This window comes from Symphodus melops (genome assembly GCF_947650265.1).
Source record: "Symphodus melops genome assembly, chromosome: 1".
In the NCBI taxonomy this organism is placed as follows: Eukaryota; Metazoa; Chordata; class Actinopteri; order Labriformes; family Labridae; genus Symphodus; species Symphodus melops.
This window is the reverse complement of record NC_136691.1, coordinates 12,146,846-12,170,786: the sequence shown is the minus strand read 5'-3', so window position 1 is coordinate 12,170,786 and position 23,941 is coordinate 12,146,846. Positions and strand designations below refer to the sequence as shown.

At 39.2% G+C, this 23,941-nt stretch overlaps 1 protein-coding gene across 5 annotated transcripts in view; it reads left to right on the top strand.

Annotated features, from left to right (window-relative positions):
• sgk1 (serum/glucocorticoid regulated kinase 1) overlaps nt 1–23,941 on the top strand; it is a 33,270-nt gene that overhangs the window by 6,200 nt on the left and 3,129 nt on the right. Inside the window, exons 4-9 of one of the 5 annotated variants that reach the window (XM_079336926.1) lie at nt 10,342–10,557; nt 14,795–14,858; nt 22,748–22,823; nt 23,041–23,116; nt 23,276–23,464; nt 23,552–23,683. In XM_079336926.1, the coding sequence (XP_079193052.1) occupies nt 10,342–10,557; nt 14,795–14,858; nt 22,748–22,823; nt 23,041–23,116; nt 23,276–23,464; nt 23,552–23,683 (753 nt within the window). Of the gene's footprint in view, nt 1–10,341; nt 10,558–14,794; nt 14,859–17,678; nt 18,131–18,160; nt 18,661–20,618; nt 20,755–21,307; nt 22,614–22,747; nt 22,824–23,040; nt 23,117–23,275; nt 23,465–23,551; nt 23,684–23,941 lie in introns of those variants that run through there. The other 4 variants (XM_079336925.1, XM_079336923.1, XM_079336924.1 and 1 more) reach the window with 4 other exon arrangements.

The following is a 23,941-nucleotide window of genomic DNA, read 5'->3' as shown; positions in this document are numbered from 1 at the left end:
CATTAAGCATGTTAAAAGTAAAGAACTCTGTAACTAATGAGAACAGGACTGGTGACTTAACTGTGCTCGCTCAGGACCCTGAAATAACAAAATCAGATTTAAGTTTCAAAAAAGGGGAATCATAACTACAGCTTTCACTTAAGCTACCTATACTATAGCTTTAGTGTGGATACTTTAATTTTGACAATAATTTGCACATATGCCAATTTAACCTTATTAAAGAAAGCTTTCTAAAAACTCCAAGTGATAAATAAAGAAATAAGGATAATTTTGACATAACGGCTGCCCCTATATTCATTGAAAAAATATATTTTCATTCATTTTGGACGTCTCCCTTTAAGTGTACTGAAAAAAATATGTAGCATATAAGATACTAACCGGACTAAATACATTCTTGTTTTTTGTCCTTTGGTGTTTAAGCTCTACCATTGAGTTTTATTACGTAACATAAACATTCGGAACTGAGGGCTGAGGCGTTGTTTCAAAGGGCCTGTTGTTGTTGTAGTTGCTCACCAGGGGCGTGTGTTTCTGAATTTAGAACAGGATGCACAAACTCAGCAGAATGTTTTGTATTAAAAATATAGCAAAAACATATAAAAACAAATAAATCCCAGAAGGAGGTGTGAATATAAAACTGTCAACAAACATGACATAAATTCGCTCACCAAGTGTCCAGCTTGTCCTTGGTTATGCAACTGCAATCATATTAGCTATCCCACTCCTATCAATCATCACACCTTCTAGTGGTTCTTCCCCCCCTTTGTGTTTGTGTGTGTGCCTCTCGAGTCCCATGGGTGACAGGCAAGAATGAGTCATCACTGTCCCAGCGAGACAAAGCCACGCTGTACTTTGAGTGTTTGCATGTGAGTGTGTGTTCACTGCCAAACAATGTTGAAGTGTGTAGGATTATAAAACACCAATGTGCTGTTGTCCATTACTCCATTCATTTTCCTGCAGCACCTTTATTTTCTCCATTTTTAAAAAAAAAAGTTCCCTTCCTTCCAGGGCCCTCCCGTCTCACTCTATCTCTCTATCAATTCTACCGCTCGCCCTCACAGCCAATAGATCTGTCACTAATGTCTCGCTGGAGATTAGCAGTATGTGTGTTTGTGATGTGTGTTTGTGTGCGGGCGGGCGTGGAGAATAAATGGGTGTTGCTATAAAGTGGGATCAGGGGGTTAGAGAGGAGGGTGCTCTGGTGAGTCATTTCACAGCAGAGTGTGTGTGAAGGCAAACAGACGTGACTCTCATGTCCGATGAAGGGTGAGGGACCCGAAACATTACATGTGGGGATTTTTCCATTCAATTAAATTAATTGGAGCAGCTTCTGGCATGCCAGCTCCTCTTTGGATGTTTTTTGTTCAGCACCCAACACTTAAACTTTCCTCGGATATGCGTGCATGGTATTTTTGCAAGGCAATACAGAGTCAATGTGGAGTAAAACAAGACTCACCTACTAGCACACTTTGTAATCTCCACTCTCCAAATATGATAACTTGCTCAGTTGCCCAAAGCTCAGTATCACCCTCTACTCAAGTTTGCAGTTAAAAAAAGACATGCTGTTGGTCTCCAAAAGATAAAGCAGTTAAGTTTGTTCATTGTTGAACTTTGTAAATAAAGCAATGCAATAATCAAAAAGTTAGATTTTTTAAAAATATAATAGCTGATTTACCAGAAACACCTGCCTTAATATTGAAAATAAAGCATGCACATTTTTATAAGTAGAATAAATAAACACATGCTAACACTTGACATTTGGACATGTTGAACAATTTGCTCAGGTTAGGAATAGGATCTGAACAGATATTATGCTATAAGTGAACTTATATGTTAGATAAGACTTTCATATGTCTAAATTGTACCACTGATCAAGATCGAGGTAGCTGACATGCTGGACTGAAAGTACCTGTCCTTTCCTGTATGCAGTTTGTGATTTATGACTCCATAAATGATTGACTTACAAACTAACGTGATGTTAGATGCATACTTATAAGATTGAATGGCATACACTTTTAATCTGTTTGACTTTTTTTTTTTTACCAATATAATCCAGACGTCATGTTCTGTATGTTCCCGTCACACTGTACCATAGCACAGTACACTCTGTTGAAACACTGAACAAATACCAGCTCTGGCCTTCAAAGTGTGTCTGCCAAAAACGTGCAGACAAATGGAGCAGTAATAGAAACATAAGACAAACCCACCACTCTGCTCTCCAGCCAGCCTCCCATATCCTCACTCAAATGATTCAAACTTCACTATGACATTTGTCAGAACCATCAAAGTGAACCATATCAGTCCTCAGCAAACAAATGTCTCAGACTCTGACTTAAGTACGTATAGGCTGATGATGCCGAAATGTTGCTGTCACACGAGGGGGAGGAGGAGATGAATAAGACAGCAGGCGATGACAGACGGCGTCAGCTTACTCTTAAATGATGAATGAGACAGAAAGGAAAGCTCTGGGGACATTTGTCATGGTCTGATACAATGATACTGTTTAGTCTGATGATGTAAGCCTTGAAAAGTATTTCTTTTTTTCCCCTAGAGGGTTTTTTTTTTGTTATTTATTTTTTTCTGTCATCGTGACAACAAGCTTTTGAAAATGTTGCTCTGTATTTGGCCACGTTTTGTTACCAATTGAGCTACATCTGAACTGAAATAAAAGTATATACACACACACACACACACACACACCTACACACACACACACACACACACACAAAGATTTGGATCAACCAAATCATCTGTACTTTTTTTCCTTCCAAAACTGCTCCTACAACCTTCAGCACCTCTTCCCTCTTTTCAAAAAATCCATCACTGTGGCTTTTTATCAAATTATTGTTGTTTAAATGCAGCTAATTTTGCTTAGCCTTGACCCTTTGCATAGCCTTGTCAGAGCCTAAGGCTAAATATAGACCCACTTTATGGCCCTGATGTTATTATGTTATAACATCAGTGTACTAAATTCATGACTCCACATGATAAGTGGAGATAAAATGAGGGCAAGGAGGAGGTAAAGTGAACTGTAAGAAATATGGGTAATGGTGGTAAAAGGAAGAAATTGGAATAAAAAAATGGACAAAACTTAAATGGCTGTAAAGGAGAAATAAGATCAGATTAATTTTTGTTGGAGCTGAGGGGAAAGACATAAAGAGGTAAACAGCAGTGATCTATGGAGAGAGAAAAGAGGAGAGCTGAGAGGACAGTTTTATTAGAAGATAGAGGATGAGGTCAGAGCTTTTGCCCCAGCGCTCGAGCATGAGCAGAAATCAAAAGCATATAAATTCTCCTGATAAGAACGTCCTGTACTGTCCTGCGTACTCACCAACAGACTCTCAGATACTCCACACACACACACACGCCCACACACACCTACACACACACACACACACACACACACACCCACACACACACACACACACACACACACACACACACACACAAAGTTAACGCAAACGCAGCCTTTTCACTCATCTCTAACATCAAGCAGAAGACTTCATCAGAAAAAGAAAAGAACATTAACTTCTGCTGACAGCTTGTTGTCCTGACATGTTATCTTGATTGTCTTACAGTCTCGGTTTTATCTCTAATCCAATAGCAGCTTCAGTAATATGTTTCAAGCCCTTATGTATAGCAGTTTTAAATGTGTTGTATGTACAGTGAAATACAACCTGGAAAGTAAAAGACTGTAAAGAGAAGGTTTATTTTACAGCCCCCCCCCCCCCCCCCCCCCCCCCCCCCCCCCCCAACAATAATAAGGGAGGTACATTTCCACTGCCCTGCCATGATGGCCTTGTTCTTGTGTTTCAAAAACGTGTGCCAGAGATGAGCCGTAGATGTTCTCACTGCTACACAGCAAAAATACAACAATTACATTTCTATAAATCATAGCCTATGTAAACTATACCGTTACTTAAACGATTAACCTGTTGTTAAAACACTGCACTATTTGACAAACTGTATTTCCTGATGAAAGTACATGTGTATTATAAATGATAATAGAAGTACAATGCAATCGTTTTGTTGGCTAGTAGTGTTGTCCTAACTTCAGGCAAGTTTTGGTACAAACCAGGGCTTTAAAGTGAATAAATTCACTATTAGAATATTCTCTTTGCATTGTAATGTTGGTTAAACAGATGATCTGGAAATACTGAATCAAGTGATCCCAATGTTAGCAAGAGGCCAATACAATGTGGTCCCATTTGTGTTAATCTCCAACTCATTCATGCACGGAAAAAAAGTGAGAGGCTGGGAGACATGAGTAGAGCCGGAAGTGAAGCAAAGACGAGCGAGGAGGGGGGGGGGGGGGCATCCACAGTGATGAGAGAAACCAACCGTGTCCTCGAAGAACAGTGATTGTTATCTACTCCCTGAGAAATGTTGGTGACTATTGATTAGATCTCAGCTGTAAGTGGTGGCATAATGAAGAAGGCGAAAAACTGCAGATGAATTTCTAGACATTTAATCGGATGCAGGAAAAGGCTTACGTCATTTATCAGATAATTTCAGCTTCTTCCTTTGTCCCCACCATTAAAAAATGTTCAGATTACCAGGCTTTAAACGGATGTATTAAATCATGTAAGTTGTCTGCACTGTGTCATTCTCCATCAAGACAAAACAGAGGAATACAAGAAAAACTCCTCACTTGTTCCCCCTCCGTAGTGACAAGACCCTGTGGGCTGAGCTGTGTTGGACAAATGCTATTGCTATGTCTGATTCAGTGAATGAGGTAATGATGGTGGGCTTATTGAAAGACCCTGTCAAGTGCAAATAAATCTCAGCGATTGCGTCACATCAAAAGATTTTGATGTTTTGATGTTTTCTCTGTGACATGAGAATACGTAGCTGCTGCACTTTGTACTTTGGACTATGGCTCTTAAATTAGTCTTATCGCCAAGGTGCTTAGTACTTACAATAATTCTGAGAAGCACACAGTTCACATCTTAATGGAGCTAATGGTTCATGAAGTGTGTGTCATATCCAAAGATCATTTTACTTGTACATTTCACTAGCACTTTGCTGACATTTCATAGGTGAGAGTACAAACTGAAAAAAAAAAAAAAATCTCTCACACAGTTTAAGGTTAAACTGTGTCAAATGAGTGGAACATCTGGATTCTATGCTGATCTGGTTGAAGTAGTTGATAGTTTACCGACGTTTTTTTTGCCCATAGATGCTCTTTCAGCAACAACAATATCATATATTGCAAGGCTATTTCAGGTAACCCTATTGAACTTCGTCACAGTCTCTGCTAACCAATACATGCTCCTCTCCTCAGCTGCCAAAAGCCCTGCAAAAAACTTGAACTCCATTGTTTAGCTTGTATTTGACATGTGAAAAAAAGCAAGAACAACCCACAAACTCTAACTACATTTAATTCAGAGAGTTACACAAAGAGTTCTGGGAGCCAAAATCTTCATGCATGCCAGGAGCAATGCCACAAAGGAATGCTTTTGCATTTCAAGCTGCATTTCTGTTTATACTCTTTTGATTAGTGCAGCTAATTTACTCAAAACGTTTTGCTTCCCATTAATGACAAGAATACTTTAACATTCAGTCCAAATAACATCAAAAAGTCAAATTCTACTAATTCTCCCTAATTCTTTATTTGGTATTGAAACTAGTGAGTTGCCAGTTTAGCGCTCATAGAAAGCCTGTTTGTATCAGTCTGGCTAACTCCTACTTTTCCCACTTGTAATGTAATTATAAATATTAATGATTCTTTTTTAAACCCTCAACATCTCTATATTCTATATTCCCTTTTTAAAATGGGCCCCCTATCCCTTACAATGTTGATGTTTTCTTGCCCCCCCCCCCACTGCTAAGACTCATATTTTCCCCTCCTCTGATTTGAACATACTTGAGCAGCATTTAAATGAGGGAACCCTCCAAGGGTTTGGAAAGCAGATCTAAACTGCCACTGTTTAGCATATGCTAAGCAATGGAAAACTGCTAATCCTTTGCTATTCTTTTGTTCCACAGCCAAGTTCTCTGGCAGTAGAAGAATGTGGTTGGAGTAATAAAGTTGGAATTGCTTTTCCTGCATGATCTCTCGTCTTTGCTTACAGTAGATGTACACTCACCCCAAAAATGGTTCAGTGCATTTGTTTCCATTGCTGGTGCTGCTGCAGTATACAAGGCTTTTTGCCAAATAGGGAAACTAAAGCAAAGAGAAGGTACTTCATAACTTGGCTGCAGTCTCCTGGATTTGTTGTGATATGGGGGGATCTGTGATTCCTCATTGTCGTGTTGCAGCTAATCCTAATCCTAGCAATAAAAAGCTAGAGGGGAAGCTGCAGAAAGTAAAGGAAGGCAGGTTGTTTGTAATGTTGAACACTATTCTGACTAATGTGTCTGGTTTGATACACCCAACAGATAAATTCAACACACTTACAGAATGATTAATATGAAGGCAATACAAGTATACCAGAAGGAGTAATACATTTTATTTTGAAACATTTCAATGCCAGATGATTGAGAAATGTGAGTTGAAATTGTATTTGTTTTACAATTAAATTTAGGCTACATATACTGTACATTCCAGTTCCCTCACCTCAGTGATAAATCCAGTAAACCAGCATAAGCAGACCCATCATCCCTCTCCCTCCTCCCTCTTTATCCCCTCTGACCTTGGCCTACTAGAAATACAAGGAGCATCCTCTGCTTGGAGTCTTATTGTGAAGGACTTTGAGAATTATTGTTCTTCTAATCTACCCTGAGAACCCAGCTAATCCCTTCCTCCATCTTGATGCTCCAGAGCTAACAACAAAACTGCTTCGCCACAAAGGCTCAGGAGAACCCTGACTAAGCACTGTAAAAAAATGTCTCTTCCATTCACATACTCAGCTCTATTGAGACTAATTTACAGTGAGCTGGGATTAAGGCTCACACTCAGCAACCCAGCTCAGAGTTGACCTGATCTGATTCTACATGGACAACATGTGCTTTGTTAAAAGCAGTTTGTTGCTCGGACCTGTTGGTTAAACTACTGTTGTCGCATTCCCGGTGCAGCTCAGCCTTAAGATGTCCCTTTGGCTGTGTAAAGAGCTCAAATCCATAAGATCCATGAATAGCCTACAGTTCAAAATAATGCAGCCACCAAAAGGAAGGTATCCCAACTTGTAAAAGAGTCTGAGAAGTGAAATGAGTGACATTATCTAACGGAGCTGACGGCCATTATTTTTTAAACTTGGGTAAAGCAAGCCTGCAAATATCCAGATAACTTATAAAAGACACCGAGGCCAATTCCTCTTGTAGTTCTCATTTCAACAACTAGAGATACAAGTAAAGAGCTGTGGTAGAAAATTTCCAAGTGCATTCATGTGCAGATTTCAGCTTGGAGAGGTGATAAGTAGAATTTATTGGCTGTGCTTCAATGTTACTGTTAGTGTCACTTTCACAGTTTTTTCTGCTTTCTTGCTCTGCAATTTGACAGTTTTGCTTCATACCACTACGCCCAAACATGATTGACCAATCATACCAATCATTGAAAAAAACTATTTCAAAGAAACCTTGTCCCTCACTTCCAGATTCGCCTGAGGCTGCAATAGTTTTGGAGCTAGCCTTTTTCTGAATAAACAGACCTGAGAGAGCTTCGAACCAAAATGACCAAATATGTCTGTCCAAACAAAATCTAAATATTGTGTATGTGAGTAAATGGATACTTTGTTAATGACTGATACTTGGGGTTGTTTTTCATCGATAGGGGGGATAGGACACAGGCAGAGGACGGTCAAACGGGTTGGTGAAGTGAGGTTGGGATGTGGGCTGATGAGGTCTGGATGTGGAGTGTGATGTTTTTATTTCTTGATTTATGGGACTGGGTGGCTGATGTGTACATCCTGGTCTTCGTATGAACGTTTCCCTGGACTATATTGCATCCTGAGTTTACGAGGTGAAAGAGCAGGTCTTTAAAAAAGTCTTCTGTAACATAGCTAATGACACTGTTGTCTTAAAGGGTTGCAGCACAAAACCAAGTCAAAGGGCAAGACAGAGGGTCAAGAGGAAGGAGAGTCTCATAAAGCTGTGCATATATATGTGCATGGCTGTACTTCCTCAGCTCAAAGTTTCTTACTATATGAAAGAATTCAGAGTACCGACTGTGGAACAAAGTTCAGAAGGAGGTTCTACAGTAAAGGATACTCTGCATGATAATGTACAGTTCAGCCAGTTAACAACCCCATTACATAATATTATGAAATATTGCCTCTAAATGTTGTTGTGTTGTTTAGTATCATTTTGCTACAGGATTCATTGTGTATACAATATCTGTATGTTTTTAATAAATAAATTAAATAATAAATTAAATAAATAAGTTATAAATTCAACAAATAATGAACTCTCAGCTGGATGTTTGGTCATGACGTAACATTTTTCAGGATAGGTTGTTTTAGGCCTATTTAATTGTCTCAAGTGCCAATTCTGGTTGTTATAGATATACACACCTTGCCTGTCCGTTTAAATAATATATTAAAGGAATAGTTTGACATTTTGGGAAATGGACTTTGACTTTCTGTTGGCGAGCTTGACAAGAAATTGGTACAACATGGTAATCTCCATAAAAAAGGGAGGTGTTTTTTTCTTTTCTTTTTTTAGTCATTGGATTTAAAAGTCCCATATGATATTTTTTTCTCTTTTAATATGCTCTTTAGTGTGTTTTCCAGGTTTCTTGTGCATGTTTAGGCACATTTACTTGCAAAAATTCAATGTCTGCGGAAATGTGGCTTCTCCTTCCTCTTCCTGTTAGGTGTTGCAATAGCTGCATGAAACGCTCGGTCCCTTGCCCCCCTTGTTTAAAATGTGTGGAGTGACATCACAAGACAAGCTCGTTGTAGCAAGCAGAAGCTCCCTTCAGACTGACTGTAGCATTCCCAATATGGCAAAAGGGGCGGGACATAATCAGATCAGACTTGGCACACATGGGGACCCTTTTTTTCTCTCTCTCTCTCTGAGCGTTGAATACAGGCAGATGAGAGAGCCTGCATGGAGCAGCAGCACATGAAAACAGGAGATTGTGAATATACTTTACTAGGCACATAAAATAGATGTGAACCCCAAAAAGGGCATACAATGGGACCATATCATATCTTGTTATCAGTGGGCAAATGATATATCTTGTGCGCTGTGGAGTTAGCTGGCACATTTACACACTGTTATTACATAATAATATATCCTAGTATATTTGTATCCTCTAGTGATCAAAACAGTCAGTATTGTACAATTTATAGCTATAAATTGGCGCTGAAAGGATCTGTCGAGGGAGCATCCATTCACACACGGGAAATGTTTTCTTTGCCATGTTGCAAGTTTGGACTCTAATACACATGCACACACACATTTCCTTCCCCTGCCAAGTTGTGGCGATGTAGAGGCCAGCAGAGCAGCAGCCACTGATAGAGGCCTTGATAAGACTCGTTTCAAACAGCTGCACGTCTATGAACCTGTGTGCTCTGTGTGCCAAGGACACCATTTACCTTACATAACAGCCATTCTAGGTCACTGACACATCCATCTGTGCAATTTAGTTTCCTCTAGAGCTATGCACACCTTGACCTCAGCTTCTTTGTCACATGCATCTTATATTTATCTCCAACACCATCTCTTACCTGTGTGTGTCTGTGTGTGTGTGTGTGTGTGTGTGTGTGTGTGTGTGTGTGTGTGTGTGTGTGTGTGTGTGTGTGTGTGTGTGTGTGAGAAGGGTTTTTTATGTTTTTTTATAATGATACGTAGGCTATTCATTCCGTGTTGCCAGTCATATGTTAAATGACCACTGGGAGTCGTTAGAAGGATGGTGCTGTGCAGCTGCCACATGAAAGAAGATTAAGGCTGATACTAACTCTCTCCCTGCTTTCTGTACCTTGCCAAATATGAACCAAACATATGTTCCTACAATCTGATGATGTTAACTCTAGCATTGGTGCTTTCATTGTTAATTTTTCAAAATTGTTTAAAGATTAAAACCATATTTAAGTACTCTTGAAATTAGTTTAGCTAAGTTATTTTTTCTCAACAACTTATACAACAAACATCAGTAAAGATTTTCAACTTAAATAATTTTTTCAACAGGATTTTTAGGGTTATCTTGATTTAGTGCTGTCTTGTTGTGTTGTCTTGTTATTCCCTATGTTAAAATTGTATATTTTTAAGACTTCGATGGCCTTCAAGCCTTCATTTTAATAGTGGTTTTAACAAAATGTTAACAAACATTTAAAGATTAAACAATACGTTATTAGGTGAATAACAATTTGTTATTTGTTAAGTCCGTTTCAGAGCTGCAGATGAATGTGCACGTTTTTCCTCAAGGAGGGTTTGACATATATTGCTTGTCCTCACCTACAGGTCAGGAAATGGAAGATGCTGGCTCGTCATCATGGTGACGGTACAAGCAAGCAGAAAGAAGCAGAGTCGGACATCCACCTGGGAGGGTGCCAGTCATGGGGGGTCCACGCCTCGCCCTACATGGCCAGCCCTGTCATGCTAGAGTGCTCCATCTGCAGCGGACCCTACATCAGCTACACCATGGAGGACACCTGGCAGCCACGGCAACGCACACAGGCAAGCTTATTGTGCTTACAGACCATTATATTGCTTACACTTATTTCAGGAAATCTGCAAGACTGTAAAGGGTTAATATTTTGAAATATTGAAGATGTTGGTAATGTACAATTGAAGAGTGTTTTCTATTGAAAAATCAGCTGGGTAGTTTTGTGATGACATACTTTAGGTGATGTACATAAATAAAAAATAAAGAAAAGATATTAGAAATTTGTCATAGGACTCTTCGTTCAAAACACTGTAAGGACATTTTCCCTTGTGTTGTGACAAATTCATGAAATGAAAGACGAATAAGTTAATACTGGTGCCACTATGAGCAACAGGAACAAACACAGAAATTCAGGAGGAAGACTTTCTATTAAGTTATTGTCAATGCTGGTCTCAGAGAAGATTGGGATGGATTCTGAAAAATGTGCATTCAAAGAGCCTTTTTTTAATATATATTCTCCTCTTATAAGCTTTGCAGTGAGCAGTACAGTATGTTAGACAGTTATAAAGAAATAATAATGTGCTTTTCAAAGGAGAGTAAGACAGTCAAAGGTAAAAGATGGAACAGCAAAAAAGATAAGTCATACCTCTTCGCCCACAGGGGCCGCCAAAATTGATAAATGTCATGTAAACGTGCTCCTATCAAAAAACGTTTTTTTCTGTACATTTTCGAGTGTTAATTTCAGCTTCTGACCTTCGTCTTTGATACAGTTTGTCTGTAGTCGAAGTTTTCATGCCTTGTACAGATTCTTTTTTGAACACTTGGCTGTGAATGAGTTGGCCTCGTTCACTGCAGTAAAAGTTTTGACTACCACATTACTTCTATTCTTGATTAATCCCAGTAATTCATATTTACCACAACACGACTTTGTTTCTTTGGTTAAAAACCTTTTAACGGAAGGTTTCCAATATGTTTGAATTGCTATAAACCCCCTGCGTTATTGTGCAATGCATAATGCTATACTCAAAGCGAGGTAAGGTTATACTTAATGACTTTGTGCTTTGTACTCTTTTTGCACACCTCACCACAAAACCTGCCCCCAACCAGTCTGAGAAAGTTCTTATGTCACACATAAGTAATCATTTACAGTGTCTTTCATTTACTTATGTTATTTTAGAAATCTTGCACAAATAATGATAGTGATAGAAAGAACAATGAAAGTGATTGTGATAGAAAGAAAGAAGTGTATTATGTTTTAGTCAATAAAGGGAGTATTTTATAGTATCTCAGGGGTATCTTTTTAACATAGAATTCATAAAACACATTGTTTTTTGTTTTTCCTCTGTGAAATGCTTTACTTTATGACTCACAGTCAGAGCCTCTAGCTCTCCTTGACCCTTACAAACAAAAAACAACAACCTAGTACACTCTCTCCCTTTTAACAGCCCAAACTTTCAGTCTTTCTTTTAAAACATAAACCTGTGATGAAATATTTATGAAGCGAAAACCTCAACTCAGCACCGCTATGGATACCCCTCCATCAGATCTCTACACTGAATCGATAAACAGGCAGATGAAACAGAAACAGGGGCATGAAGGGTAAAGAATTTTGACATAAAATCAGCATGCAATATGTGTGTGTGTCTGTGGATATGTGTATGTGTGTATACGGATTGCCAAAAAGAAGTTAAAGATTGATTTACTAGGCTTATATGTCAGCTATTTTATAAATCTTAAGAAGATGAAATGACCAGCATAATGGGCAGAGTGTTGAAAGCATAGCCTCACACATACACACACACACACACACACACACCTACACGCCTACACACACACACACACACACACACACACACACACACACACACACACACACACACACACACATGCCTCAGCTTGCCTTGGAAAAACACCCATTGGGGAACAACGAGTGCTGTTTCAAGAGCTGCAGTGATGAATAGCAAACTAGGCTGAGACTCTATTTAATAAATACACTTTGAAGCTTAGATGACTGACAGCCACGTCACCAAATAAACTAATATCTGACATAACTTGACCATCCTGAGATGCAAACACCAGGTTTACAGTTCTAGTGTAAAAGGGAAAAGTAGGACACCTGTAAGTAGTTACTATTGAGACATTTGTGTAAGTGACCCTCTACTCAAGAGTGTTTCTGAGCCAATCATCACGCCACGTGCAGGTCAGTGTGTTGATTCTTATAATCAAATAGGTCAAGTTAAAATCAACAGTTGCACCTAAGCTGATAAGCCTGGATTTGTGTCTGTTCCACATGCATGGTTGTGGTATTTTCTACATTCGATCTCCAAAAATATAAAAGTTAACATGAGAGCACATTAATGTGGTTCATATTTCACCTGTTTAATTACAAGATTATTAACTTAATAATAATGGTATGAAAACAAATGATTCAACTAGTCAAAACAAGTAAGAGAAGACAAAACGTAAAGGCCCGACAACTATACTGGCTAATATTGTTACATATTAGTAACATGGAATATTTATTTACAGAATAGTTAATTAACTTCTCTTAAGTGCATTGTGTTTGAGCATTTGAACGTAACAGTAATTTTTAAAAACTCATTTATTTTCCATGGCCTTTACCTCTCGTTGAGTGTTTTTATCCCAACAGCAGTGTCCACTGGAACTTTTACCATTGTTTAGCATTTTAACATTTTAAATTTATTTTTACATTTCTTTACGATGTTTGGATATAATGTATTATGCCAAACTTACTATACAGCACTTTGGTCCGCCTTGGCTGTTATAAATGTGATACATAAATAAAGTTGATTTGACTTCACTTCACTTAAATCTCACTGTTCCTAATCATGCAGCAATTTTTTTAATGTTTTGTTTATTTTTACATAAATTAATGGCCGGACCTGAGTGAGAACTGGTTCAGGATTTCAGTCTCTCTAAAACACACGAACATTTTGAACACTCCAGTGATAAAATGAATAAGGTACAAGTTACTGTATAGACTAAAATTCACTCACTTCGCTAAATTCACTTTAAATCAATTTTTCAAATGATTGTAAATAATCCAACTTTCTAGTTGGGTAAATGTATTTTTTTTTCTGTTCCACCAATTAACCATTTCCCCTCAATCCAACCTGATCATAACATTAAAAAAAACAATTATTAAAATAGAATAAATATTTCAGAATAAAAAAGGATGTTATCCTATCATCTATGTTAAAAAGTCAATATATTTAACAGAGAATATTTGTCTGTAGAACAGGTACTAAATACATTGGGTGATAACAAAGTTGTTTTTTTTTTTTACCATAGTTTGTTTTTTTATGCAACATCTTGAACCTTTATGAGAAGAATTTAATTTAAGGCCAATTACTAGTTTTATACTAGATTTCCATCTCTCTAAAGCACAATAATACTCCTTTGTCATGTTTCTTAGAGCAGAGGTTTCCCACTTCTTTCAGCTTAGGACTCCAGTGATTTAAAGCAGTCTCACCCTGGAAACCCAGCCTCATTAAAACGCGTCATGTAGGGGATTCAACTGAAACTGGGGCAAGAACAAGTCTGGGTTCACAACCACTATGCTGATTTAAAGCCTTGCCATTTAAAAACGTGACCTCTCTCAGTCACTGTGCTCTTTTCAAGAGCTGAGCGAGCTGGCCTAGATCTGTTGTCTCCAAACTTTCTGGCTTTAACCACTTAAAGACAAACAGGTGCTCAATTTCATTTACCAGCACCTGTTGTTCACAAAAGAGTGATTAGCCCCACTTTAAAAAAAGAGTTGTGTGTTTCTTCAGGGAAAAATTAATGAAAAAGAACATTTATTAAAGAATAAAATGTACATCAATTTTGTTGAACTTAAATTCTGTAAATACATGATGAACATAAAATACAAGAGCCCTAATGTTGATTCAAACTGGACCAACCTTTACTTTTGAATTTGTTTTACTAGGATTTTAAAAACATTGCAGGCCTCAGGGCTGTGCTGCTACATAGTGAACAACACCTTATTATTTAACTGGATTAAAACAGGACATGCCAAAACTGGATAAGCAGGGTTGGTACACAATAACAAAAGTGTGTTGCCCAATATGTCAGTTAATTTTTACTGTGTGAATCTGAAGTCTGAATCTTACTAAAAGCAGCTTCATTATGTAATTAAATATGTCTGAATTCAGGGAGGATCTGTGTATCTATAATGTCACATGGGATACCTCCTGCACTGGGTAAAATCTGCATCCTTTATGTTTTTATACCTTGTCTTTGAAAAAACTCCTATTTTTTATGAGTAATGTTTTTTTTCTCCTACAGGCGATGGACCTCTACTACCACAATGAGTCAGACACTGACAACTACTGTTGCCCTAGTGAAAACAGTGAGTAAACCATCCACTAAGACATTTTGTTCTGCATTTTTCCATTTCCTTTTCCCTCAACACTTTTCACACACTTGCTCTCAACCCCCAAATGTTTTTTCTCCATCATTCCTCTCCATCAGGCCTGGATAATGTGTCTTTAAGATCTTTTGTTTTGTGTTTATTTTCACCTGGCCTCTTCTGTCCTCTTCCACTCAGTCTCTTTTTTTCTTGTTTGTTGTTTTGTATCTGTCCAAGTCTGATACGCGTTAGAGAAAATGATTCAGCACACATACGCATACTCACAAACACACACACTTTGTAACTTTGCCTTACTTTACCGCTTGGCTCTCTAATCCAACCTCTAAGCTGCCAGGATGATAACCATTGTTCATAAACCAAGATTGCTATTTGCTGAAGTTTGGAAACCAGTTAGGAAGGCAAAACAGTGGTTAAAGACATAATACTGAGCACTTGATCATCACACGCACACACACACACACACACACAGACACAGACACACACACACACACACAGACACACACACACACACACACACTCTGTGACCTTTCAGACATCTGTTTACAGCCTCTGCCATCCGATGAAACATTTTTTTTCTAGTATGTTTCTGGGTTGGTTGCTAACCTCACATGTGTGTCACTGGGTGAGAAAGTCCAGCTTTTTATTGGTTTATAGCCTAAATGACTGTAAGTGACTCTAATTCCCCTCATACCTCATAATGCCACAACAAATTAAAGTTGGATACAAAGTACAAAATAAGCAATGTGTGCGTGTCAAATTTTGGATTTAAGCTTATCCATTAACTCCTTTTATTGATACCTTTGACTTTGCAGATAATCTTACATTAAAACAGGAGCAACTGTTATACTGCCAGTTAGTACTACTGTTACTGAGTTACTCTTTCTTTTAGATGATTTTTAGCCCTTTTGGCATTTATCAAATAGGAACGGATTAGGAGTCAAACCTGCAATCAATGGTTTTAGGACTACAGCTCCTGCACATAGGGCGCCCGCATCATACTGATCTAAACATGCGCCTCGAGGAGCATGATCTTTAGTGTATTTCTCAGTCTTTCATTACATCTAACTTTGTATCACATTGCATCGTATTATATCCTCACAGGTCGTATCGTACTGCAGGTTTGCCACTTTGTTGCAGCTCTGCAGGGATCTGATGTCTGTTAACTTTTCAAACGTCTACAAGAAAGAAATATGATGAGAAGAACCATATTTTAACTTGACATTTTTGTCTGAGAGAATTATCCTGTTAATTCTGGTTGTTCTGAGTGTTTAGCTAAGCTGGTGTGACAAAATGTTTCTGTGGCTTCGAATCTGATGCAGCTTCACCATCTTGTTCACTGGCTTTAGGAGCACTTGAGGTTGAACTTAGTCGCATGTTATGAATCATTTATCAGAATCAAAATCCTTTTATTGTCATTGCACAGTGTACAACGAAAGTGTAGAAGTTTAAGGGGATGGGGTGAAGACATTAGCATTACAGCGAATAGTACATGTAATAATAATTATTCTCAGCAGATTCCTCACCTAATTTAACAGAGGAAAACATGTCTTATGTAATGAAGAAGCTGTTATTAAAACACATTTCTCCTGATTCAAAATGACAACAGGTTTATGTAACATGTGCCTGTGTGTGTGTGTGTGTGTGTGTGTGTGTGTGTGTGTGTGTGTGTGTGTGTGCACTCAAACTCTTTTGTGCTCACTGACCCAAAAGATGTCCACAGTACAGCTTCCTCCCTGAAGCTCCTATTTACTCTTTTCTGCCTCCATTCATGACACATGGTTCACCTGTGTCAACCTGCCCTTCACAGGCAAACATACACACCTTTATACAGACACGCACATCCCAACCAATTCAACACAAAGACATGCGTTTACTTTACCATCTGCCAAGGCACTCCCATGCCAGACTTTTGACAGTTGAATCTCTGAACTTGTTTGTTGCTATTATACACGGACATTATAAAATACAAGCCAGAAAACAGAACAGATGATGATGTAACATGCTGCTCTGCTGCTCCCTAAATCTGTCTGACCTTCAACTTCATTCTCATGCAGTAGACTATGAGGTCCAGGGGTAATGTATAGTCCTATTTCATACCCTGCAACACACCTATGTTGTTGCATTAGACCCACCACAATACTTCCATCACCTTTCTACCATCACTATCCTATCTAATGGGAACAATCAACAATATGAAAACAGCAAACACACACCAGTGGCCAGAATCTAAAAACATGCCACAATTTTTAAAACGGGGGGAAAAAAACAGAACAAAACATAAAGTGCCATAAATGAAAAAAAAAAAGTGTTTGTTTAGGAAATGTGTATTTGTTGTGGAACAGGTTTTTTTTCTTCTTAAATATAGCCCTTGCCTCTTAAAACAACACACACACACCGGGTTTAGTTTCCATGGACAGCAGAAAGCAGACTCCCACACACTGTCTAACTAAAGAATATACAGTATATATTTATGGGTGACTTTAATACTTGACCGTCATCAAGAAAATCAGATGAAATCAGTGAAAACAAGATACCTGACCATCTTTTAGAACACAGGTGAAAGGCTCTCCACCAGTTTACAATGACTTGGTGTTTTTTTTAAGTTCTCCATGTGAGTTCTATTGGATTCTTTCACTGACCTGACTAAAGGTTCTTCATTCTTTAAACACTTTCTCCTTTTTCCTTATAATAAAAGTAACAATTAACAAGATGATGGAATTTTGCCCAGTTTTTAAACAAGGTCATTTCAGAGAAAACATCACTGGACTCTGGGACCTTCAACATAAACATGTTGTTCTAATGAATCCACACACATTATCAGTGTAGAATATTACATCCAAAGAATATCAAACGCTGAAAAGTTTGAACCGTCCCATTAGATAATTGACACAAGTAGGCCACACACACACACACACACACACACACACACACACACAGTGACAGACTGCCATGCCAAATAAAAGCCTTGCTGTCTTCTCTGAATGGCTGAGGCCTTTATGTAACCGTGTCATTTGGTTCCTCACCACCAAGGTTCATTTTCATTCAACGCCAGAGCAAGTATAGCCACAAGCACCCTCCTCATCGTCCCCGGCAACTGGAGCAGCGGCTTTACAAGACAGAGGGATCATGGGAAAGCGACAGATATAAACAGCTTTAATGGACAGATTTTGTTTGCGCTGAAGACAGAGAGAAAAATGGGCATATGCTGGTCTATAAAAGTGTGTCGCTACGCTCTTGGTGGGTGTGTTGAGGTATGTCTGTGTGTGTATGTATATACTCTATGTATGTCTTTATACCAAAACTCTTATTTCCTGCACCTCAACCCCTCAGGCTTCATTGAGCTGCTTCTTTTCCTTTCACAAAATGGCCAGCTGTGTGTGTGCGTGTGTGTGTTAGAGTGATGCTAGTATGTTATGCAACCCACTAGTAGCACTGTCATTGGTGCCAAAGCCCATCATTGACTCACAAACACACACACACACGCAAATAGAAAAGCAATAAACACACAGCTTGGGTAATTGTGGAGCCTCTTCTTGTTCAGGGCCCAAAACGCAACCAGCCTGTAAATCCAGATGGAAAAGAGGGCCAGTTAGGAAAACTACTGACAGAGGGGACCTTTTGTTTTGTTCCACTCCCTCTCCCTCCCTCTCTCGCTCTCCCCCTCTTCTTCTTTTCCTTCTTCTCCTCATCTTGTCTCAACACCTCTCCCTCATTTCATTAAACTACGGGCTATGCTCGCTGATGCACACACCAGAGCAGCGCCTACATCTCAGTGGAGGAGGTAACGTCTTCTTGTTGTTGCCACTTTTAATCCTCTCTTATTTGCAATGAATGCTTTATCGATACTATTTGATAGAGAACTAAAAACCAAAGTGAGTACTATTTAAAAAAAACACACAAAATAGTAAATCTGAAAACAAGGTAGTTATTTTAGTACAAAACTGTGCCTCTTTGAAAGAAGCTAAGACATGAAACATTTCACTCGGTGACATTTATTTTTGCAATAATTGGGTAACATCTGCCTCACAGTGACAGCGAAAAATCTGTCTTTTTTTGAGCATATCTGTGCAAGTTTTCAAGGACGACACTCTTCTATTCTGCCTCACGCTTTCCCTGTGTTCAGATTATCCGAAAAAAGGAAATTGTGATGTTTCACTTGTTTGATGCTTTCTAGTGCTGATAGGAAATGTCAGTTTGAGTCCCACATGGAGTTCAGCTGTAGTGTCAGTGCTGATGTATTGTAGATTAAATGTTTCTTGAAGCGTGCGGTGCTGCAACCTTTGCTGTTTCAAGGGGAAATATCTATTTCTAGCACAACGTGTTAAGTTTTTTGCTGGGGCACAGAGTCAGAGGAGTACTTTTGGGACACCTCAGGGGAAGTTAGGAAGTACCTGATGTGCCCTCTATTGCTTTTTCCAAGCTTGAGAAAATGTGTGTGTTTCTGAGGGTGTGTGTTCATGTTCTGCAAGACTCTCTGCAGATTTTGTTTTGGCCTCAAGATTTTTTGTGCGTGTTTGTGCATGCATGTGCCTGTGTGCCGTCACACTCTCTGCAGGTTTGTCTTACCCTCTGGTGTTTGTGTGCAGGTTTGTGTGAAAATGTCTGTGCCCTATGTGTGTGTGTGTGTGTGTGTGTGTGTGTGTGTTTGGGCATCAGGTGTCTATGGGGGACAATTAATAATAGATTCGACCCAAGCTGAGGGAGAAAAAGACAACAGTTAAAAGTTGAGGCTATATTTAAAAGGTGCTGAGTCACCCATTCTCCAACACATAAGGAGAGAAGTCAGGTTCATAGGAATACGCACTTTATCTCTCTCTCTCTCTCTCTCTCTCTCTCTCTCTCTCTCTCTCTCTCTCTCTCTCTCTCTCTCTCTCTCTCTCTCTCACACACAACACATACACACACAAACACAGCCCTGTTCTTGTCTTAGTCATCTGGGGCCGAACCCTAATTGCTGCAATTTCATAGAAAGTGTCTGTCACTCTAAAAACACACCTTTTTCACACAAACATGCTTGTTCTCTTCACCCGCTCTTTGCCTCATCTCAGTCACACACTCTGCTAAACCTGCCAGACATTACCCTGCAGAACATTAGGCTATCCAGGGTCATGTGGCTGTGAGAAAAATCACTGTAGAGACAAGACATAATGCTTGAATTCCTGTAGCTTCCAACATTAAATGAAAACTTATTTTAAAGTCCAGTTCAGAAGGTGAATGAACTCAACAGGCTATAATGAAAAAAAACCCCGCTGATGAGTGAAGATCTGAAACAGGGTAAAATTGTTGCGTCCAACTATAACACAGTGTTCTTGTTCATTGCATGTTGGAATATCCCATATGTAGTGATTATGATATGCTTACATTGCAGGGTTGTTTTAATTATTGTGTGTATATAAATAATAGTTTTCAGTAAGCTACATTTTAGACAAATTAAACCCATATTTTGCCAAAATCCATCTCTTTCTTACACGTCTATCCATGTTGTTGTTTTTTTGATCACTAAACACTTTAACATGTTTAAAATGTGATCTATTTTTCGATCGACTCGTTGTAAGCAAAGAGCAGCCTCTGAATTCAACATAACGTCGCCCTGCAATGAAGAGTCATGCAACAAACCATGCATGAAACACCAAACTGTGCAGTGGAAAGAATCAGAGGGCGGGATGTCTCCGCCCTAAAAAAAAAAAAAAAAAAAAAAAAAGGAGGAAAAATTCTGTGGATGAAACTCTCCAAGGAGGGGAATGCTGCCGTGTAGTTCGATAACCTCTCTGCCAAGGAACCCAAAGCTTCTCCTCTGCTTCTTCTTCTTCTTCATTTCCTTGTGAATCGGATAAATAACTCATCATCATGAAAGACAAAACGACTACCCTCACTTGTAAGTAGACTGCAGATTGATCTCTCCGTAGACTACTTCTTTTTTTCTAAATAATCATCGTTTAGGGAGATTTTAATCGGTATTTCTTCGTTTCCTATCTCTTAATGTAGACATTAAAAGGCGCATTTATGAGGGTAAAGCTGAGGCACACAGCACACTCTCTCTGTCTGGTGGGGAAGAAAGCTCTGGCAGACATTCTTGGGGGGTGCCCAGTCCCCCCCCCCATAATCTAGTGACCTGGATTTATGATGCTCGCTGATAGGGGGTCTGTGAAAAGTTTCCAGAGGAGTCTTGGTGACTCTCTAACTTGATGAACTCCAACTCTGCATGCTGTGAAATAAAAACTTGGTTGGAGCTAAGTTTGTGTTGTCCATGGAAACTAAACCCGGTGTGTGTGTGTGTTTCTTTTTTTTTTTTTGCAAACTAGACGTTAAAGAGACCGTAAACCTGGATAAAAAAAATAAAAAACAACTACGATGGTTCGTTGTTTTACGCAAGGTTTCCAGACGTGTGTGTTGAGCAGCAAAGGTTCATTGTTTGATTATACTGTTTTTGCTGTTAATTTTCGAAACATGTTCAAAAATAGTGTTGCATTATTTCCCCAAAATCTTTTATCTCTTCCAGTTTTTATGCACGCTTTTTTGATGTGCTTATAACATGGATTTGGACTTCATGTGAGTTACATTTCAATAAATTCATGCAGGTGGAGATACAACAAAAAAACCAGGCGCCTTACATAACCGTAACAAACTGAACCCGTCTGCGCAACTGCGTGCCAACTAGCGCACAGCGCACAGTGCGGATCACACTATTCTGATGAATGGTATTGGAGTAATTTGTCTGCTTCTTAAAGCTTCCACTGTGGGTTTCAAGCTATAACATATTGTTGGTCTGATCTCTTTTTCTCTCAGCACTTTCATCTTGTTTGAGTTTGGTGTGTTCAGAAGTTTCTCAGTCTGTACTTTTCCACTTGCAGCGGCTTTTTCTTGGCACTGAGCCTCCCTCTGCTCATGCAGGCTCTCCCCCTCGCGTCTTTTGTATACCGAGGGAACTTACATCACCCCCGGTCGTTTTAATTGAGAAGCAGCCAAACAGTGAAGCTGATAGGTCTGGCTAATAGGCTATCCGATTATTTGTACAAGACAAGGTTGAAAACTGAGGAGGGGTTGGATGGAGTGCATGGACAAAAGGTTACACAAACAGAGTTGGAGAACAAGTCCCAGTGTCTTCTTATATTTACAGTATTTACTCCTGGAACTTAGAAGGACATCATATGCTTGTGGTGGTCGCATCTGGATGCCATTATAGGGTTTGTTTAGGCCGCCATAGATTCATGTTGCTGTCTTTAACCTTTAAGACCGTGTGACATATGTGCATATGTCACAGGCGTGCGTATGTCTCTATGGCATTGCACAAACATAAGTACAAATAGTACAACTCAACATTTCATTGACTGGAGCTGTGGTTAAGAACTTTTTCTTGCTGTTTTTTTGTCTGGTTTTTGACGCAAGCACATTTCAAAGGTGTGTCTATGACGCACAGGAAGCGCAACGGCCTCTGATTGGCCGAGCACGGAATCGATCCTTTCCTCACGGTCCATTTAGCAGGATGAAATGTTTGCAGAGGGGGACGCCCAATAGGGGAGGTGTCGGTGTGTGTTTGGTGTCGATGGGAGGGCACAGTTCCTCCCTCATGGTGGCAATAAAATAGAGTCAAAAAGGAGGACAGTAATATTTGTGTTTGGACTGCTGATGAGAACAGAGCTGCTGTTCTTCTCATCATCATGACGATCAAAACAGAAACAGAGAAGAAAGTCATGACTTATTCCAAAAGTCGAGGGCTTGTGGCTTTAGTCACCGGTATGGAATCATAGCTAAATGTTTTTGTTTTGTTTTGTTTTGTTTTTTTTCCAGTGTGGCCTCAACATCAATGGATTTCTTTTAGCTTTTCATCTAAAAGTCTAATTTTTCTTTCTCTCTCTTTTGTGTTGCAGCTTTTATGAAACAGAGGAGAATGGGGCTGAACGACTTCATTCAGAGGCTTGCCACAAACTCCTACGCCTGCAAGCAGTGAGTACCATCTGACTCATATAATTGTTCTTTAGTAACTGAAGGGACAAAACATTGGGAAACGCAGGGCAGAAATCACAGTTATCTAGTGTCCTCTGAGGAAACTTTGTGACTCAATTTGCCTTCCAAATCAGCTGATTCATATCTAAACAATGCAGAATGCATATTTGCTTTGTTAGGACATAAACCTAAGTATGAACTCTTTTTTTTTTTACAGTCCTGAAGTGCAGTCTATTCTGAACTTGAGCTCTCCTCAGGATGCTGAGCTCCTGAATACAAACCCGTCTCCCCCTGTAAGTACATTTAGCGTTAAACAGTTAATTGTGTGCTCCTTCCTTTGTTTATATGTGTTATATGCAGAGACACACACATGTCCTCTGCTTATGCATATTGGGGTTCATATTATGGCTCTAACATCCTCACTCTTCTCTTTCTTGCTATCTCTCTCACAGCCCAGTCCATCGCAGCAGATCAACCTTGGTCCTTCCTCCAACCCTTCAGCCAAACCCAGCGACTTCCACTTCCTCAAAGTGATCGGAAAAGGAAGCTTTGGGAAAGTTTTGCTGGCACGACACCGCACAGATGACGAGTTTTACGCAGTTAAAGTCTTACAGAAGAAGGCAATCCTCAAGAAGAAGGAGGTAAATTCACGTTCATACATGCTCTTGTGCGCTGATGACAAAAGGTGTCTTCTTCTTTAACCCCATTTATTTTGTTTTTTTTCTCAGGAGAAGCACATTATGTCAGAGAGGAATGTGCTGCTAAAGAATGTCAAGCATCCGTTCTTGGTTGGCCTCCACTACTCTTTCCAAACAGCGGACAAGCTCTACTTCATTTTGGACTACATCAATGGAGGAGAGGTGAGTTATGGCCAGAAAAGATAAGAAAAAGCAGCAGAAATGATGGAGGAGGAGGGAGAAGCTGGGCTATTTAAAGAAGCAGCTAAAGATGAATGTTTTATTGAGGAGGAAGTTTAAAAGATGGATTTCGCTGGGGGGGACAGAAGTTTTCAAAAAGGATGATTTAACATTAGAGTCGGAGATAAAGAGGAGCCAGAGACAGACAGACACCGGGGGATATCCTGTCATGAGTAGCAGAATAGAAGTTGTGTCTTTCTT